This window comes from Ostrinia furnacalis, unplaced genomic scaffold (assembly GCF_004193835.3).
Source record: "Ostrinia furnacalis isolate ACB-3 unplaced genomic scaffold, ASM419383v2 OfSCF3166, whole genome shotgun sequence".
NCBI lineage: Eukaryota > Metazoa > Arthropoda > Insecta > Lepidoptera > Crambidae > Ostrinia > Ostrinia furnacalis.
This window is the reverse complement of record NW_021133405.1, coordinates 47,449-67,362: the sequence shown is the minus strand read 5'-3', so window position 1 is coordinate 67,362 and position 19,914 is coordinate 47,449. Positions and strand designations below refer to the sequence as shown.

General features: G+C 37.8%; 2 protein-coding genes across 3 annotated transcripts; one reads left to right on the top strand and one right to left on the bottom strand.

Moving 5' to 3' along the window:
- The first annotated feature begins 7,331 nt into the window (after positions 1-7,331).
- LOC114357477 (cryptochrome-1-like) lies at positions 7,332-16,258 on the top strand. Of its 2 annotated transcripts, XM_028311092.1 has the most exons (4): positions 7,332-7,494; positions 10,676-10,799; positions 14,011-14,070; positions 14,771-16,210. In XM_028311092.1, exons 1-4 carry the CDS (start codon positions 7,349-7,351, stop codon positions 14,891-14,893), a joined length of 453 nt encoding a protein of 150 aa, XP_028166893.1. In that variant the 5' UTR covers positions 7,332-7,348; the 3' UTR covers positions 14,894-16,210. The 2 variants fall into 2 exon arrangements, with proteins under 2 accessions (XP_028166893.1, XP_028166894.1); XM_028311093.1 differs by lacking the exon at positions 14,011-14,070 and having other exon boundaries at positions 14,771-16,258.
- Nubp2 (NUBP iron-sulfur cluster assembly factor 2) lies at positions 15,706-18,012 on the bottom strand. The gene is made up of 4 exons (XM_028311091.1): positions 17,812-18,012; positions 17,441-17,711; positions 17,161-17,332; positions 15,706-16,973 (listed from the first exon to the last, which is right to left on the bottom strand). Exons 1-4 carry the CDS (start codon positions 17,920-17,922, stop codon positions 16,739-16,741), a joined length of 789 nt encoding a protein of 262 aa, XP_028166892.1. The 5' UTR covers positions 17,923-18,012; the 3' UTR covers positions 15,706-16,738.
- Positions 18,013-19,914: the final 1,902 nt, after the last annotated feature.

Below are 19,914 nucleotides of genomic sequence, written 5' to 3'. Positions count from 1 at the left end.
ACCTGTTACCTATCCAGAAAACCTTTTAGCAAGTAGGTATTTGCGAACATTTTAAGTGGAGGTCTGAAAATATTTTCTGTTAAAGCAATATGTTAGAGATTTGTTTATTTTATTACTTTTATTGCGTGCTTTCTTTTTTGTTATGGGCCATTGTTACTTAGATTGCCTACCTATTAGAGAAAGATAGCTAGTACGTTTAATACTACTCATTTCATATATCGACTTGATTTTAACCTTACGAGTTATGAATGGGTTCACCACAATAATCGAACCAACGTTACTCGAATCGCCAGTTGACCAATTTAACACGTTCACAGTTCGGCTACCTTCTCTTGTTTGTTATTCATTCTTGTTTTGTTTTTATTTTACTGTCCGGAATATACCAGAGTGCAAAAGGCGAATTCAATGCCACCTGGCATCCCTTTCCAGTTTAAAAGCATATAAAATTAGAGTAACGCGTGCATAAAGTCCCATATTTCAGGGTGTATGATTTCCAAAGATTAATTTTACCCATGCAGCAGGTCCATTATTAATTGCATAAAGGACATAATCCCTTTCGTATCAACAAGACGCAGGGCTTTGTGCGCACAATGGTGCGCCTGGACCATTGTCGGGTGGACAATAGGGACTTAATATTGACTGTTTAGTAAATAACACGCGAGCACGCTCATCGAAGGATTAACGGTGAAATATCAAGGTATTTATCGATAGACCTTGGTCACTGCTATGGTAAAGAGCTTAATAAGCTTTCAGTGTTTATAACGCTCAACAGTTATTATAATTACATGCACCGAATGTCTATACACCGAATCCGACCCTCCGAAATGAGTCATGTGCTTTTAGCTTAAATAAAATGATGCTCTATAAATCCGTAGAAGATGACAAGTATCAGACGATGCGAAAGGCATCCATGTCCTAAATTAATGATAATTACTGATGAGAGTCCAATGGCACTGTTGCAACACATAATATGTTTGGTATAGATACTGTTAATTTATTTAAGTGTTAATATTGGCATATGGCTTTAAATTTCTAATTAGATAAAAGGGGTATTCTATAAAAAAACAACTGAATTTAACTTCGCAACTAAAGCAGAATAAATAATGACCTTAATCATAGGACCAAAGGCGCTGGCGACTTCTCCCGAGCGCTGCCTAAAGAAAATTTTCACAACACAAACTCCTCACTTTCTACCTTTTAACTCGAAGTCCAATTTGGGATGGACAAAAAATGTTAAATTATTCGAGAGGCGAACCCGGACCGCATATTAATTCGCGCTTGCTTTATTACGCGGCATTATATCGCGACAAGTAATTTGCGATGCGACAAAATGTCGTTATTGTTAAGTTTATGAGAAATGGCTAGCTTCGCGTTCGCTAAATATTGGGCTTGGGACAAAAACATATTTTGTTTATTTGAAACTCTGCAGCGCTCTAGTCGCAGCCGGTACGTGCGTGGGGCCTTCGCCATGTAAGACCGCAGAATCGACCATGCTACGAATACCCATTACAGCATCATGGCATACATTATTCTGATTTCCAAAACTGCATAAAATCAAAAATGCTAATGTCAAACAACTCCAACGGCTATACAATGGAAAAATTATTTTACGAATAAGATTTAAAAAGTTATTTATCTGTTTACTTGTATAAAAATCTAACAGTGACCACAGGCACTCTTTATAACATTAGATTTGTATCCCCTATAAAGAAAACTATCATGGAGCAGTACCTACACTATGCGGGGAATCGACCAAAAAGAAGCATGACACGCACACTGAAGTATCGGCGACGCACGGCGAAACTAACTGAAGTGCCTGTTTACACTGTCTCGATCAATTTCCCACAAAGTGTAACTGCACGCGACATCAGATTTCCAATGGGGATTAGAGTAGGGTAATTCCAGGATACATGCCCCAGTGGGATAGGTGCCGCGATTTTAAGTACACTATGTTACAAGCAACTTAGCCTAAAGTTATAGTACGTATAATAGAAAGGGACCTCCCCGTACCACTTTTCGCCTCGCAAACCATCAAAGAGTGCGTTCGTTTAGCCAGTGAGAGCAAAAATCTTCCGCGGCCAGACCTTATCGAGCGTCGAAATAATATTGGTAAGTATCTTTAAATGGATAATTTTTTTGTCAGCTGTAAAATGAAGCAGATTTTTATATAATTTGATAGACTATCTTATAAATTATACGGGATAGCTATGTTTAATTCGACTTTTAGTGTTATTATATTTTTTATTAAAAAAGGCACCTATCCTATCTTAAAAGGATAGTTGCCTAATTTTTTTTGGGTATAGATGCCCTTAGGGCCATGTCCCATGCACCTAGAGGCATCTATCCTAACCTGCTCTTTTTGTCACAGGTAACAAGTAAGAAGAAAAAAAGAATGTAGTACGGCTAACCTTAGGAAAGTAATAAATAGGGTGCCCTTCTGATCGAATTACCTTTCTACCCGACTGCGCTAGAAGGAGTAGTATTATTTTTAATAAAAAATATTAAATTTCATTTTAAATTCATTTAATAACAAACAATCTTAAATAATAGTACGATTTAAAAATGTATTTGATCCTTAGAATTCAAAAACTATATTAACGAGTCATCTATCCCTGCATCAGGCATCTATCCTTTGAAGCAATCATACAGTGAGTCTTCTATCCCCCACATTAGGCGTCTATCCCACTTTTTAGAGGTCAATTAAAATGGTATTTACTCAGAATCGGTATAACTTAAACTAAAATAATTATAGTAATATCATAGACGAAAGACCAAAGTTTACAGATACTACGGTCAAATTGTTGATAAAAACTTACTGACTGAGTTACAGAGCTGTTTCAAAAAGTGTGGCATCTATCCTGGACTTACCCTAGTCCTTATTCCTACGAAAAAAAAATTTTTTCTTATATTTTGCGGGGCACCACGTAATTTGAATATATACCATTATGTCTTTCATTATTTTTTTTTTTAATTTTTAAAATACATTTAGGGGTCGCTACCAAGGTTTGAATTTTAAGTAAAAACAAAATCTGTATTTGTTACATTCATTTATTTTTAAAGCCATAGCCAAATAAAAATATTACAAAATTATTGTTGTTGCTATGAACTAAGATATTATGTACGTACAATGTATACATATTTGAATCAATTATTTTTAAGATAATAAGAGTTTACTTGTTAGTATCTCGACGCGTCGGTACCATGGTCGGTATAGAAGAGGGGTTGAGGGGAGAAGGGGACAAGAAGCGATTGTCTATTCTATATATGCGATGTTCATTTGCACGTAAAATGTGATATAAACACTTCAATAAAACATTTATGAAACCATGATTTAAGATCTTCAAAGCTTTTGTAAATATTTTGACAGCTGGTAGCGACCTCTAAATCTTAACCAAAAAAAAAAAACAAAAAAAGCCAATTTCATATTTAGAGGTAGGTATATAATCGAATGAGAAAGTGCCCCGGGGATAATTCAAAAGTCGAAAAATAAGGACCACCCTAATGGGGATGTTTTTAATTATGTCTGTAATATTATTTCATGCCATTGTGAAGCCTGGATGAACCAGGGCAATGGCTTCAAAAAATCTTTGCCAAAATAAGTATACCACTTCAATAGAAGTTGTACCTTCTCTATCCCTATCTATTATAACATTATCTATAAATAAATAATAATGGTGCCAATTCATTGAGTAAGCGCGAAAAAAATCAAACTATATCGTGATCTAAGTCCGGTTAGCGCCATCTGTTGGGGTTGAGTGAAATTAATTGTTACTTATTAGCAACGCGTCTGATGGAACCTGCTTTCATGTTCAAGAGATGAGTTCTTTACGACTATGTATAATTATTGTTTCTAATAAAGAACAAAAAAATAATGGAAAATATTCTTTAAATGTTTAATTGTGATGTGACCCCTACTATTTGTTTCAGAATTTGCAAAACATTCAGCTGTATTAGCTAACAGTAAGTTGTGAATTTGAAGTTATTTAATATTTTGTGTTAGTCCTTTGACTTTAGACTAAACTTACACTGATTTATCTACTAAGATAGTTGAGTATGGTCTCGTTAATTTTGTTTTTTAGGAGTACTTTCCAACTCACGTGATAAAGAGGACCTGAAAGTAGAACCATAAGGTTGCTACTGGAACTCCCTAAAATAGGTAAACTGATATTTTAGTTGAGATTGGACATTAAAATTTGTTTTGTTTTTATGAGTAGTTGCCAATCGACATGATGGTGACGACATGAAAGTTTGGTTTTAAATAAATAGGCCAAACTAAAAATCATTGGGAGAGGCAGCTGAAACGATGACGTAGTTAATTGCTCTTAAATAAATTATTTTTTAAACGCTCATTCAACTTCTTTTCCATCAAAAAAACATTCCTCTAACTCCACAGCAACTATCCACAAAAGGGCAGACGGTGAAAAGCGCGAGCAATATTTTTAAGCAATTTCTACCCTTTTATGAACGCACCGAGACCGCATTGAATGAGACTCTACTTCATCCGTCGTGAAAATAATGAAGCTTACAAATGTACGGGATTAATTATTTTGAGGGCTTCGTGTAGGGAGGCTGGCACGCTTCTTAATGCAAGGTCTCTGTTAAATACGTGGCCATGGTATGTATATTACAAGCATTTCTTTGGTCTTTGTAGATTATCCATCCTAATAGTTGAATTGTATGTATCTACTTTCATTGGATTTGAAAGTAACGTTTACATGTGATCTTTGTATTTTGGTAATAAGAACTTGTGTTTTATGATAAAAGTTTCATTAATTCGGTCAGTTTTCCATGTTAAATGATTTATTATGCCTTGTGTCATTATTTTTTGTAAAAAATAATATGCTTACTTATCGTATTTGATTGTATTCAATGACTATGGTGAAAGAGACAATATTACTACTACCCACTTTCATTCTAACCCACATTTTGGTTAGTTCCAATATCATCCATGAAAATGTTCTCACGGACCCAGTTCTACAGAAAATGCATAATATTTACTCGTAGGTACTTTTCCCGAGTTTCGCTTTGCGTTTTAAGCACAAAGGCAGGCTATTGAACAAACATGAAACTATAACTTCTTTCTTGTGATTTTGTTCAAAGAAACTTCTTAGTTTTGTCTGTGTTATTCTTTTTCATCAAATACAAAATTGAGGAATTTCTGAATAAGGTAGGTATTTCAGCAATGCAATGCAATAAATAAATTTTATGAATTTTATTTATGAATTTTAAGGTTACTTTTACGTGAAAATGCTAAAATCCTCGAAAATGTATAAAAATGTGAAACATTTTAAAGCCATTAAAATTATTAAGTTACTTCCAAGTTATCCAATATTAAAAATAACAAAATAACTAATGACTTCCCTCAGGAATAAACTGAGAGCTCATAATTTTAATACCATTACCTGCTAAGGAAGTCAAGGAACCGTTTGACGGGAACAAATTTTTCCTTAAATTGAGTTGAGCGACTGCGCGGATCTTGTACATTTGATACTTTGAGGAAATTTGGAATGAAGAATCAGAGACAAAAGGTTAAAATTACGCACATTAATAAGCTTTGTGAATGGCAATAAGCACACTATTTGACTTTTAGTTAGGTATGACGTGGTAGACCACCGTTTAAAAACTTTGGAATGATCTCAGATCAACGACTAGACAACCTAAGACAGACTGTCTGAGCGTCTTAGAACGAAGAGACCTATTTCATATGGAGCCCTTAAGTGAAATAGGAAAAGTACAGAGAAAGAAGAATAAGATAGACTTCTTACCACCAGTCGATATATTGTAGGTACCGAAAAGGTGGAAGGGCAAGCTATATAGGGCGTGTAAGTGCCCTGACAAGGGCCTACACTATCAAGAATTATCCAAACATTTTATATTCGCCAAAAACATCTTTAATAGCGTCAATGCTTTTGGATAGATAGATTATAGACCCTAATATACCTTGCTCAAGTGCTGAAACTGTAGTAACCTTAGTATTGCACGAGCTGAAAAATCGCAATGTAGGTACTATCATCAAATTTATCAAGCAGGAACTCCTTAAACAATGAACTTGCTCTCAACAAACGGGCAGGCGACCACGAGCGATCCGTCAACGTCATATCTCAAGATAAAACGCCATTTTGTAATATCTGGTGGATTTATGATGGCACACACACTTAAGTAGATTGTTTGCCCGCACGCGAACCGTGATAGCGATTTTTATAAATTGTCCGCAGTTTTCGTGGGCTTTCTTGGATTAACATCAGACGATAACACAGTAGGGCAAGTGATACTGTAAAGCAAAAAAAGACAAGATATTCAAATGTCTAAATATAGAAGTATTAGGGCTAGTCAATTTAATTGGTGTTGGATTAGTGAAAAATGAACCAGCTTTTCCTGAAAAGTTTGAAGACCAGTTCTTTCTGTAAACATTGAAACATGTGAAATTTAACATTTTGCAAACCTAGCGATATCATCATAATGTACAATATACTTTTTTTCAAGCATTATTTTGGATGCAAATATTCACATCGAAACGAAGATATTTACATACGAGTTGTCTACAGACAAAAGCCCACAAACAAGTTCACAAACGCAATCGCTCGCAACGAATGCTCTCTTGGTACTTCCTTATTGTTAGCTCATCTCTTTTCCAACATTTCTCATCCCATCATGAGCTAACTTAATACGTTTTCAACTTAATTCCACGGATAATAAATGAATTCCCGAAACAGTGGAGTTAACGTTATAAATGAATGAGACACGAACGTTGATCATCAGTCAACGTCTGAGATAAAATGACGTTACTAGATTTATTATTGTCTTAGGTTAACTCGGGTGTGTCATACGTTCTTAAGCTTTTTGTTGATGATTTATAGGTTTTTGAAGTCTGCGCTACTTTGTCTTGGGACTCGAAATTAAGTTGGCAGTGACGGCCGCATGCGAAAGACATTGATCGACTATCTGGAATTTTACCGAATAACAAATAGAATAATAATATAACAAAAATATTACAGGTAGGTATTAAAATATGAAGTTATGTGCAATACTTATGTTATTGTTTACATTAGTTTAATAAATTTCACTAACTTTGCAGAATTAATTCTCACTCGTGATAAGAATAGGTACTACATATCTGCTTTCTTAATATAGTTCACGACTCAACATCGTTACTTTTTGGCGCATGAAACGTTAATTAAAGTGACAAAACGTTATATAAGGTGTTATNGTGTATTATGTATTCTGTGGTCGCGGAGACGCCGCGTGTTAGCTGTGTCGCCGCTCTGCTTTGAAACGCTTGCAATCTTCAGTGTGGCAAGGCTCTAAAGTCTCTTTTTTCTTTTCAAGGTCCGTCTGCGCCGGCAACTGGATGTGGGTTTCCAGCAGCGCGTTCGAGGCGCTTTTGGACTCGGGCGCGTGCGCCTGCCCCGTGCGGCTCGGGCAGCGCCTCGACCCTAGCGGCGAGTACGTGCGCCGCTACGTGCCCGAGCTGGCGCGCGTGCCCGGCGACTACATGTGAGCCGGCCCCACTACACACAGGCCCGGCCCCACTAGACACAGGCCCGGCCCCACTAGACACAGGGCCGGCCCCACTAGACACAGGCCCGGCCCCACTAGACACAGGGCCGGCCCCACCAGACACAGGGCCGGCCCCACTAGACACAGGCCCGGCCCCACTAGAAACAGGCCCGGCCCCACTAGACACAGGCCCGGCCCCACTAGACACAGGCCCGGCCCCACTAAACACAGGCCCGGCCCCACTAGACACAGGCCCGGCCCCACTAAACACAGGCCCGGCCCCACTAGACACAGGCCCGGCCCCACTAGACACAGGCCCGGCCCCACTAGACACAGGGCCGGCCCCACTAGACACAGGGCCGGCCCCACTAGACACAGGCCCGGCCCCACTAGACACAGGCCCGGCCCCACTAGACACAGGCCCGGCCCCACTAGACACAGGCCCGGCCCCACTAGACACAGGCAGGGTTGCCAGGCGTCCGGATAAAGCCGGACATAGTTAGGCTTTTCGATTGCGTGTCCGGCCAAAATAACCGGTGACCGGCTTTTGATTAGACTGCCGCGCCAGGCGAAAGTCGAGTCACAGAATAATATGAAGCGCACGCATCAGGACCTTGGGCAAAACCGATGATGATAGTACTCACTCGTGAGCTCACTAATTGCACTCCCCCCCCCGTCACATGTCCGGCTTTTAGGGTAAAATGTCCGGCCAAATGAAGCACCGGAGTCCGGTTTTTGTGTTTTTGGACCTGGCAACCCTGGACACAGGGCTGGCCCCAGCAGCGCTCGAGGCGGAGAGGCTCCACCAAAGCGGAGAGGAGAGGAGATATGAGCTGTAGGTAGCTGAGATGTGAAGTTTCAGGAGAGGACGCTACGCGAGCGCTAACTCGCTCGATCCATTTCCACCGAAGCTACGCGAAGAGATGCAAAAATGACGAAATCTGATTATTCAAAACACAATATCTCCTCTTTTCTCCTTGCCGCATTCGTGCAAACCGGGCCAAGTAAAAACTAAAAAATATATAAGGTGTTATTTTTTGTACTGATCATACTTTACCAACGCATCTAATAAAATCATACAAATACAACCCAAGTGTTTTTAAAAAAAAATTCAGGCTAGTTTTCGAGTAAAACGACAAAGAATGTTTCGAAAAAAATAAAAAATAAATCATCCTTTGAGCGCGGTATTCGTTTACGCACTATCGTAGTAGCCGGCCGAGGGCAACGACCGCTGCCACGTGCCGCGCCGCGTCAGTCGGCCATATTGATATCGCTGCCAGTCGCTCCGCGCCCACAGCCCGCGCCGAGCCGCCGNCACAGGCCCGGCCCCTAGACACAGGCCCGGCCCCACTAGACACAGGCCCGGCCCCACCAGACACAGGGCCGGCCCCACCAGACACAGGCCCGGCCCCACTAGACACAGGCCCGGCCCCACTAGACACAGGCCCGGCCCCACTAGACACAGGCCCGGCCCCACTAGACACAGGCCCGGCCCCACCAGACACAGGGCCGGCCCCACTAGACACAGGCCCGGCCCCACTAGACACAGGGCCGGCCCCACTAGACACAGGCCCGGCCCCACTAGACACAGGGCCGGCCCCACTAGACACAGGGCCGGCCCCACTAGACACAGGCAGGGTTGCCAGGCGTCCGGATAAAGCCGGACATAGGCTTTTTGATTGCGTTCGTTCGTTCGTTTCAGCCAAATGACGTCCACTGCTGGACAAAGGCCTCCCCCAAGGTTTTCCAAAATGAACGGTCCTGCGCTGCCCGCATCCAGGCTCTTCCCGCGACCTTTACCAGATCGTCGGTCCACCTAGTAGGAGGCCTGCCCACGCTACGTCTTCCAGCCCGTGGTCGCCACTCGATTCGCCACTTCTGATTCGATCACGCAGGGAAACTCCGAGCATAGCCCGCTCCATCGCCCTTTGGCTGCGTGTCCGGCCAAAATAACCGGTGTCCGGCTTGTCCGGCTTGTTATTAGACTGCCGCGCCAGGCGAAAGTCGAGTCACAGAATAATATGAAGCGCACGCATCAGGACCTTGGGCAAAAACGATGATGACAGTACTCACTCGTGAGCTCACTAATTGCACTCCCCCCCCCCCCCGTCACATGTCCGGCTTTTAGGGTAAAATGTCCGGCCAAATGAAGCACAGAGTCCGGCTTTTGTGTTTTTGGACCTGGCAACCCTGGACACAGGGCTGGCCCCAGCAGCGCTCGAGGCGGAGAGGCTCCACCGAAGCGGAGAGGAGAGATGTGAGCTGTGGGTAGCTGAGAAGTGAGGTTTCATGAGAAGGCGGTACGCGAGCGCTAACTCGCTCGATCCATTTCCACCGAAGCTACGCGAAGAGATGCAAAAATAACGAAATATGATTATTCAAAACACAATATCTCCTCTTTTCTCCTTGCCGCATTCGTGCAAACCGGGCCAAGTAAAAACTAAAAAATATACAGGGTGTTAGGTAAATGGGTATATGAGCCGACACTAGCCCATGTTAACATGGTCATATAAATGGTATGGTGAAGTCAGAAAATTGATATCTTCATTTTAATTATTTTAAATTTCATACAAATCGGATTCTATACAATTTATATTGTATGAAAATTACAAAAAATTAAAGTGATGATATCAAATTTCTGACTTCACCATACCATTTATATGCCCATGTTAACATGGGTTAGTGTCGGCTCATATACCCATTTACCTAACACCCTGTATAGGCCCTCTAGTCCGGGCAAAAATTCGAAGTTAAGAGGAAAATCTTTGAAGGTCACCGACAAGTTTTAGTGTGTCATAGTCCCCGTTATTTAGTAAAGCGATTTCCTGATGAAGAAAAATTTAACGATAGGACAAATTGGTTACAAACTATCTTTACATAACAGTAAGGCCCAGTACAGACGGTGAAACGCAACTGCAACGAAACTGCAATTACTATAGTTACTTTTGAGTTGCATGCATTGCATTTATTCGTGGAACATAGGTAAATTACATATTACAGGTGTTAATAATTTGAAACTTTCAGTTTCAGTTTCATTCATAAGAATCATCAGAAACTTGCAGTTTCGTTGCAGTTGCGTTTCACCGTCTGTTCTGGGCCTAAGTGAATAGAAGAAAAACATAAAAAATGAAGTTATTTCCCCATTCCTAAAACTCACCCATACCCTTACCACCACCAGATACGAACCATGGAAGGCGCCGATCGAGGTGCAGGAGCGAGCTAACTGCATCATCGGCAGGGACTACCCCGCGCCCGTCGTTAACCACTTGGCCGCCGCGCAGAGAAACCGGAACGCGATGAAGGTAGGCGGGGCTATATTCGTGAGATGGGTGGGGCTATTGAAGTCTTCAAAAGTCAAATCATTCCAGTGTTAACTGGAAAAAAATGGAAACTACAAAACTGGATTGGTTCATGTGAAATGTGACATGCCATTCAGACGAATAATATGAAACTAAATCTATACGTTTGCTTAGAATAAAATAGAGCCAGCGTTTTTTTCGGCTGATCAAAATAGGTTATGTATTCAAAATTTTATTTTCCATTTATATTTATTAGCATTCGTATTTTATCTATGCTTGTAGTGCATGCAATAGTTTTTTATTATTTATTGGATACGTTTATATTGCCGTCATATGTGTGATGCTTCTATTAATAATAATGTGATTCGTGTATTGCTGTGTAGTGGATGATTTTGTGTCATGTGATGATAAGGGGTTTTACAGGTCGTTTATAATACCAATTTTTGTAAAAAAAAAAACTATTGGCAATCGGAGGACATAAGCTCCATTCGTTCATATGTGGTGGAATGAGAACGCGGCGTCACGATAACGTTGTCACACCGCACTCATGCCATGAAGGGTTAAATTCATTTTTCTAAACACCGCGCTTGATTTCAGACTCAAAGCATTAATACGTAAGGTCGAAATCAAAAATTTTGTAACCAAATCATCATCACGTGATATAACCACACACGAGTAGTCGCGCACAAGTCATGTGATTTTCAACCGACTTCAAAAAAAAAGGAGGAGGTTCTCAATTCGACCCGTATGTTTTTTTTTTTCTATGTTTGTTACGCGATAACTCCGCCAATTATGAACCGATTTGAACAAATCTTTTTTCGGCGTATAGGTAATACCTCAAGGGTGGTCCCATTTAAATTTAATAATAGAAAAAACAACCCCCAAGGGTGGAAANTGAATGATCAAACGAACTTACCAAGTGAAGTTCGATCTAAATTATCCTGTTTTCGCCGAAGAGATTTAAGGTCCCTCCCAACCCGAAGATTTCTATATCTTCTTCCCTGGAGGTAAACGTCAATGTCATCTCTTCTCTAAATATAATGAGACCGCTCGGACACCGAGCCCACAGCGTGGTAGGGGTGGGGTTGCCCGCTCTTTTGTTTTTTAATACTACTACGCTGAATATTGTGTGCGGATTGGGTTGTCGTACAGGGGTACTACATGGTAAAATAAATCTCTTCGGCGAAAACAGGATAATTTAGATCGAACTTCACTTGGTAAGTTCGTTTGATCATTCAATAATGGAATTTAATTAGTCTATACGAATAAACATAGTTTTACTTTGATTTGAGCTAGTAATGAATAAGGTTCGGGTTATAATTATTGCAGTCATAATAATATGCAGGCAACAGACTTATGTAGTTGTAATGGAAGTTTTTTTTGCAACAAGTACTCGAGGTATGGTGAAAACTTTTAATTTATTCAATACGTAAATGCTATGTAGGATTCAGTGGAGCTATGTATGTTCCACCACTAGTGTAGTGGCCATGTGTGCTGTTATGGAGCTATGTATGTTCCACAACTAGTTAGCGGCCAAGTGTGCCAATGGGCCAAGTGTGTCCTTGATTTTACTTAGGAAGTATTAGCGGCCAAGTGTGCCAATGGGCCAAGTGTGCCAATGGGCCAAGTGTGCCAATGGGCCAAGTGTGTCCTTGATTTTAATTATGAAGTATTAGCGGCCAAGTGAGCCTATGGGCCACGTGTCCTTGATTTTAATTATGAAGTGTTAACGGCCAAGTGTGTCCTCGATTTTAATGTGCGTGTTTGTATTAGTTTCTATTCTTAACTTGATGACTTACTTTTAGCCTTTCAGTTTTTTTTATATATAATGAATACCCACCTAATATTGACGGGCTATGTATGCCCATTTAGGAGACGTACTGGGTGGGCTTGCTGACTTCCAGTAAGATTTTGCTGGTATGTCAAGCGAGCCATCCAGTCGTCACAAAAGTTGTGCATGAAGGTTACACTGAGTAAAACACAAACATAAAATCTTTATTTGTGAAGAATCAGTAAAATAGTTACATGTAACAGTGGAATTACCATTATTTGCTCAAAGAGCATACAATAATTGTCAAACAATAGATTATTAGATTCTAATCTTGATCAAACTTGAGTTTAATATCGCCCATGACTATTAACAATGTCGTATGTGAAAAACAGCAACTTTACAGGAGAGCGTTTCAAAGTTTAAATTGCTCATATTTTTGTACTTATTTTAGGCAGGGTTATGAAAGTTTAGAGTATTACTATGAAAGTTATTTATGTTTAGGACAATATTATGAGTACCCGGTATTTAATATGTAAATATGAGAAAAGTCACTTGTGACCTTTTTAACGGAGTTATATTAGTGCTGATTTGTCATATCTACCAGAACCGACATTGTTGCTTGAAGGAAATTATCCTGCTTTCGCCTCCGAGATTTATTTTACCATGTAGTACCCCTGTACGACAACCCAATCCGCACACAATATTCAGCGTAGTAGTATTAAAAAACAAAAGAGCGGGCAACCCCACCCCTACCACGCTGTGGGCTCGGTGTCCGAGCGGTCTCATTCCTTTGTGCGCACGCGCAACGACCGCACGCAGTATAAGAAAAATGCTTAAGTGACGTCACCAGGACGTTTTTACCGACAAAAAACGTAATTATTTTAAGTTGTGCAGTGTAGTGACGAGAATTAGACCCAACAAAAGGTTGGTTGTAACAACTATTTTGTGCAAGTGCTCGTACATTTTTATTATAAGCGTTGTGACACGACGCGTAACTTTGACCCATTTTTAGCTCCAAGTTAACGCGCGATGTTAACCAGTAGCCATTTTTTTTTTTTTTTTTCTATGTTTGTTACGCGATAACTCCGCCAATTATGAACCGATTTGAACAAATCTTTTTTCGGCGTATAGGTAATACCTCAAGGGTGGTCCCATTTAAATTTAATAATAGAAAAAACAACCCCCAAGGGTGGAAAATTAGGGATGAACTTTTTTATACGCAATATCTCCGCCGATTATAAATCAATTTGAACGATTATTTTTTTGTTGAATAGGTATTATCAAAAGGGTTGTTTCATGCGAATTTGAAGAAAATATTTCATCCCCAAGGGTGGAAAATTGGAGATGAACTTTTTTATACGCAATATTTTTAATTTTTAGTTTTTTTTTGTGTTCACGCATTTGAAGTCGGTTTTATTTTTTTAAAAAGTTATTTATCCTCAGACGCTACGGCGTTCCATCTCGAAGCAGATTCTGAAGGGCGACTGGTTGAAGGCAGTCGGGGTTCGTACTTAGCCCGTGTGTACCCATCCGCAGACAACACCCCAAATTGTACTCTATTTTGTAGGTGATAATGTTTTTACTTGCATGATTGATTCCGTTCGTGAAAAATTTCATTTGTAAACACGATGCTAACGTGTTAAATTGGGCTTTAATAATTTCGCTTTCGATTATGTTACAAGTAAGTAAACAAGATTATTTTAATGTTTTGTTTAAAAATTTTCTCTACTCAAGAGAGTATACTATAATTTGAGCATAATTATTACGATGGATGATTAAGATATTTTTGTCTGCGTCTGTGTACATAAGCGGAAACATTATTCTATTTTATTTACATACTTACTTACCTACCTTATACACATTTTATCATTATATTGAGGAAAGAAAGGTAGTTATTAATTAAAGGATTTCGCTAATAATTTCAGAATAACTGTAAATAGTGAGTATGCATGAATTTCATTCTGTACATTAATGTTATTATATGGTATGTTTACTTAAAAAAACCGTCCCCTTTCTTTCCTCTTTCCATATTTATCTATTCCACCACAGAGATCAGTTATGAACACATTAAAAACTTACTCTCAAGGTATTTCTGTGAGAAAAAATTGACATAACAATGCGTTCACACCTGATTGTGCTTGACTAGACGCTAACACATTACAATAAGGTTGACTTCCGACTGTATCGTGCTTTTGTTCGGCAGGAGTTGCGCGAAATGCTGCAAAAGGCGCCTCCACACTGCTGCCCGTCGTCCGACGATGAGATCCGGCAGTTCATGTGGCTAAGCGAGGAAGGCCAAGCCACGGCTACCGTGGGCTCCAATTAAATTGGCTGAGGGTAGCTGCCAAATACTCAAACGGTATTCGATAGTATTTTGGGTTGAGTTTTCTTGAGTATTTTAAATGTGTTATGTTATTTTATTCATTGAATTACGAAGGCAGTGCACGAAAAGATATAGGATTATTTATATTTTCTAAGATTCTTTGAAGTAGTTTTCCTTGAGCAAAGTGATTGAGGTATTACTCCATCTATGGGATGTTTGATTAGGCACAAATTGGCTTGCTTTAGCGACAGCGCACATTGAGCGATAGATGCCGCCTCAAAACGCATGCGCGCGTCATTTCTTAATATTAGCATAATAACGTATAATCTGGGTTTGATTACATTATTCTGGGTTATTTGTCAGGAATCACATAACGTTTAAGTATTTGGCTGTGCTAAAGAGAGCTGTGTTTTATTATAACGGAACGTTATAAAAGTAAGACTGAATACGCGGGATGAGTAGGAAAATTGATACTCAATATTGTGTGGTTTAAAAACTTACGAAAAGGCCATTAAAACGTAATTCATTCCAAATTGGTATTTACTGGAAGATTCACCATGGTTCTCTTGATCATGATTGATTTATTGATTTGGGCGTTTTAAAAAAACTGTGCCAAAATTATGAATTTAATTAGCTGGTCAAAGTAAAATTCGATCTGATTGAAATTTTACCGTTAGTAATATTATAAGTCATTTATTGATTTTATTTGTAGGATGATTTCTCTTAATGAGGTTCATTTAGTCTTATTTTCTGTTTTATTTGATGTTACTGAAAATGGGATGTACAAATGATTTCCTATTTCCACTTCCAATGTGGTACTTTGGATATTCTAGGGTAGTGCATATTTTATTGATGTTGTTTGAAATCAAATATATTTTTTTGTTATTCTTAGTTGTTATCTGAAAATAGGTTCCACCAAATGTTTTGTTACTAAATTTTAATTATTGACAATATTATGAAAAATATTTGAATTACCATTTGATTTTATTGAAGTTCCTTTTAAGAATTTTGTTTTAATATAAGGGCTGATATTTTTTATTGTAGTGTTTTATATGCCTTTTTTTACTGTAGGTGCATAATGTATGTCAATATTCAATGTCTAATTATGTATTAATTAAACATAGTATTTTAAGATAAATATTTAAAATATTATGCGTATACAAACAAAAAAACAGAACATCTGTTTTTTCCCTTTTCATTACCTCTATATCTTTGACAAAGTGACAAAACAATAACTAAAACTATATTACTTACAGTTAATGTGAATAAGGAAAATATTTTAGAAAATGTGTTCTTATGTATATTTATATTCACTGAACAGAACCAAAAATCGAATGCTATATTTATACACTGGGACAGATATATAATTATGTATACAATGTATTTTTAGAAACAAAAAAAAGTTTACTGTGTAGTTTTTATGCATTTAAACATTATAAATGATGTGGTAATGTATGTTAAATGACCAAATAAACAATAAAATGTAAATCTGTATTTTATTTGTCTACAACTCACTTGTATTTTTACATTATTCTTTTGGTCAATTGCATATACAATATCAAAGAAATAAAAGGAATGGATTTATAGCAATGCAACATGATGGTAGTGGTATTATACTAAAAGGAAAACAAATATTTTTTTGAACTTCATATCTTTAAAACAGAAAACACCCTCACCATGGCTTTGCCAATACTATTTTACTTTATACACTAATGAAAAATAATATCACTTGATATAAAATAGTACTTTCTCTTATAAACTAGCTTTTCCCCATAATTTTATACACAATTATTGCAATGTCTTAATGTTCTTGTTCTTTCAAACACTTTCTATGTTAACTCAACATAATCATTCACCATTTACAGATGAGTCTGTAAGATGCTTCACAAGTTCACTGAAAACCTTGCTTGTGTTGGAATTTGGGATTTCCTTTACTGCGGCAACACCTTGGCCTGCCAGCTTGCCCACTCTGGGGTCTATGGGCAGGCTGCCAAGGAATGGGATCTTGGCAATTTCAGCCAATGACTTTCCACCTCCACTTGAGAATATGTTGGTACATTCACTGCAGACTGGGCATTCATATCTGGAATTGAGTAAACAAGATACTGTTTCTGTTACAAATAAAATTATTTTTAAATGTACAATTATTAGTAGACAATTTATTATTATGGCAACATGCATGGTTGCTTAAAATACTCCTCTTAAGTGACCTAAGTAAGAAAGAATAATGTTATTCACAACTTTCTACTTGTGAATAAGTTGTTACTTACCCACTCATGTTCTCAACAATGCCCATGATAGGTATTCCAGTTTTCCTACAAAAGGTAATTTCTTTCCTGACATCTTCAATTGCCACTTCTTGAGGAGTTGTAACAATTATCGCTGCGCACTGGGGCACTTGACGGAGATTCTCCATCACTGTTATATGCTCATCTGAGGTTCCTGTAAATAGATAAGTATTTTAATAAGTTATTATTTCTTTAGAGTACAAAAATCAATAAAATGATCACAAAAGATCTACATTTATAATATATTTTTATAGTTATGTACCTGGAGGTGTGTCAATAACTAAGAAATCGAGTTCCTGCCAGCAGACATCTTCTAGAAACTGCTTGATCATCGAAGTCTTCTTAGGGCCTCTCCAAACAACAGCATCATTACGGGAACTGAGGAGGAAGCCTATAGACATCACCCCTAGCTTCTGTTCGCTGTCTAAGTACACAGGGATCCAACCTTCAGGGCCTTGATGGACACTTTGGTTTTCCAAATTCAGGAGGTAAGGAACACTGGGCCCACACAAATCAATGTCCAGCAAACCAACCTATTAAAAAAGGATTACTATTGTAATTGCTAAGCAAAAACATTATTATTGTGATAAAAAAATTATCGGACTAGAAAAATAGTTTGATAAGAAAACTAACCTTAAAACCATGTTCCTTGAGTGTTAAAGCCAACTGGGTGCTCACAGTTGACTTTCCAACTCCTCCTTTTCCTGAGAGAACTAGTATTACACGTTTTACTTCTTCCAACATTTTATTTTAATTCTCTTCTCTAATTTTAGAAAATATTTCACAACTTTTTTGTTGACTCTTTTACTCATAGAGAAAAGTAGGTACATACATAGCTTTTACTTTTTGTTGACAGTTGACAACTTGACAGCCGTACCGTATGACATTGCAGCGTTCTGTTTCACATTATTAATTTGGTCAAAAAATTAGTTTGCGACTAATAAGTCATAAACATTTCTTCTTTATTATTATTAATATGTAAAAAAATATGTTATAAATAATAATTTTCATTGTTTAAAATAATAATAACAAAGACGAAAAACTGGCAGAGCTCATTATAGCTCAGCTATCACATGTGAGAGACCTTTACAATTTTTGACAGCGCTTGCGCTAAGTACAGTGGCGCCATCATTCGTTTATTTTCTTCAGTTTTGTAAAGATTTTTGTAGTGACGGGTGTGTGGCTGTCGCCGGTTTTTGTATTGGGAAACGCTTCAATATTTCCATTTCTTTTCGAAATAATGAATGTTTTATGACACAATAAGTTCGTGATATATTTTTTGTGTTATTAATTTCATTGTTCTAGTGTAAAGCTCGTGCTAGTGTAATTTATTTGCATTCAATTGCAGTTCAGTGGTTGTGCAAGGATTTGTCCCTTCGTTTTCTTGGCTTATCTGCTGCATTTCTCGTTGTACAAGGCTCATAAGGTAATTATAAATGATCACGATACTGTATAATGAGTTTAAATGATGATTTGATATAGTTTTAAGTCAAGGTATACGAATAAACATGTTATGCTTTGGGGCAGTAAATCGTACCATGCGGGTTTACTTAGGGCCCTTCCCTTTCCGTAAAATGTGAGGGTGATGGCCGATTATGTTTTATTTGCAAAACGGCTTAAGTCACTCCACCATTTCCATGACTTTATTTGAAAATAAAACTCCTAACATTTCAAGTTCTCCAGTCTTTATGCTGTGGATTGTATTTCTTGAATCAAGGTTCTATTTTTGTGACTAATGAGTACCTACAGTATTAATTAACATTTAAGCATATTGATGTGGGCTAGTACCCGTTATATTGCACAGTTTAACAATAATACATTATTTAAGACACACATTATCTAAGATTTTGTCTCTAAAAACTATGGTAACTTATCTGAAACTTCTACATATTTAACATAGAAATCATTCCTTAAGACTGTTTACTAGAACAAATTTTAATACTATTGCTCAAAAAGTAAAGTTTTTAAGCTTGACTTAGTTATTATAAAAAAATAAATAAGTAGAACACACACAATCATTTTACTATCATAACAATAAAATCAGGACTATTATCTTTCAAACTTACAAGTTGGCTCACATCTTTCATAAGTTCTAATATGAATTACTTTGACAGTATCCCAATACTTAGGACACACAGTCACTAATTCACTATTTTTTTCAAATCAAATCAAATCATTTATTGCATTGCATTACATGTGGTTTGATAGTTGGTGAATGGTAGGGCAGCACATCACATGCACCCTGCAAGGGTATAGCAAGCATTAACCCATTATAGACGGAGTTTTCTTAAAGTGTCAGATTTTTGTTTTTTTGAAATATGTTCATAATTATGGTCTACATAATGCTATACAAGCATTAAAAAAATGATCCGACCTGTAATCTAGAAAAAAAATGCTGGTACCATATGGTACCGCTAGCCTCTTACCGTGTCAGTCTGTTAAAACATAACTTTATCATGGGCTTTATAAAAATAGGGTTAATTATATATTTTATTATTATTATTATATGTATTAATATACAAGCAAATAACAGAAGTGATATTAAATGTAAAAAACTGTATATTGGGTAAGGAATATTCATTTTTATCTTTGAATATTCAAAAATTTGGAATGGAGCTTGGCATTGCACACTGCTCTTAGCTCCATGTAACATTTCCTATACTCTAATATTGTTCGAGAGTTGCAATTATCTCAAGTTCGTTCTATAAATATCTGCTTCGTTTTGGGACCTTCATC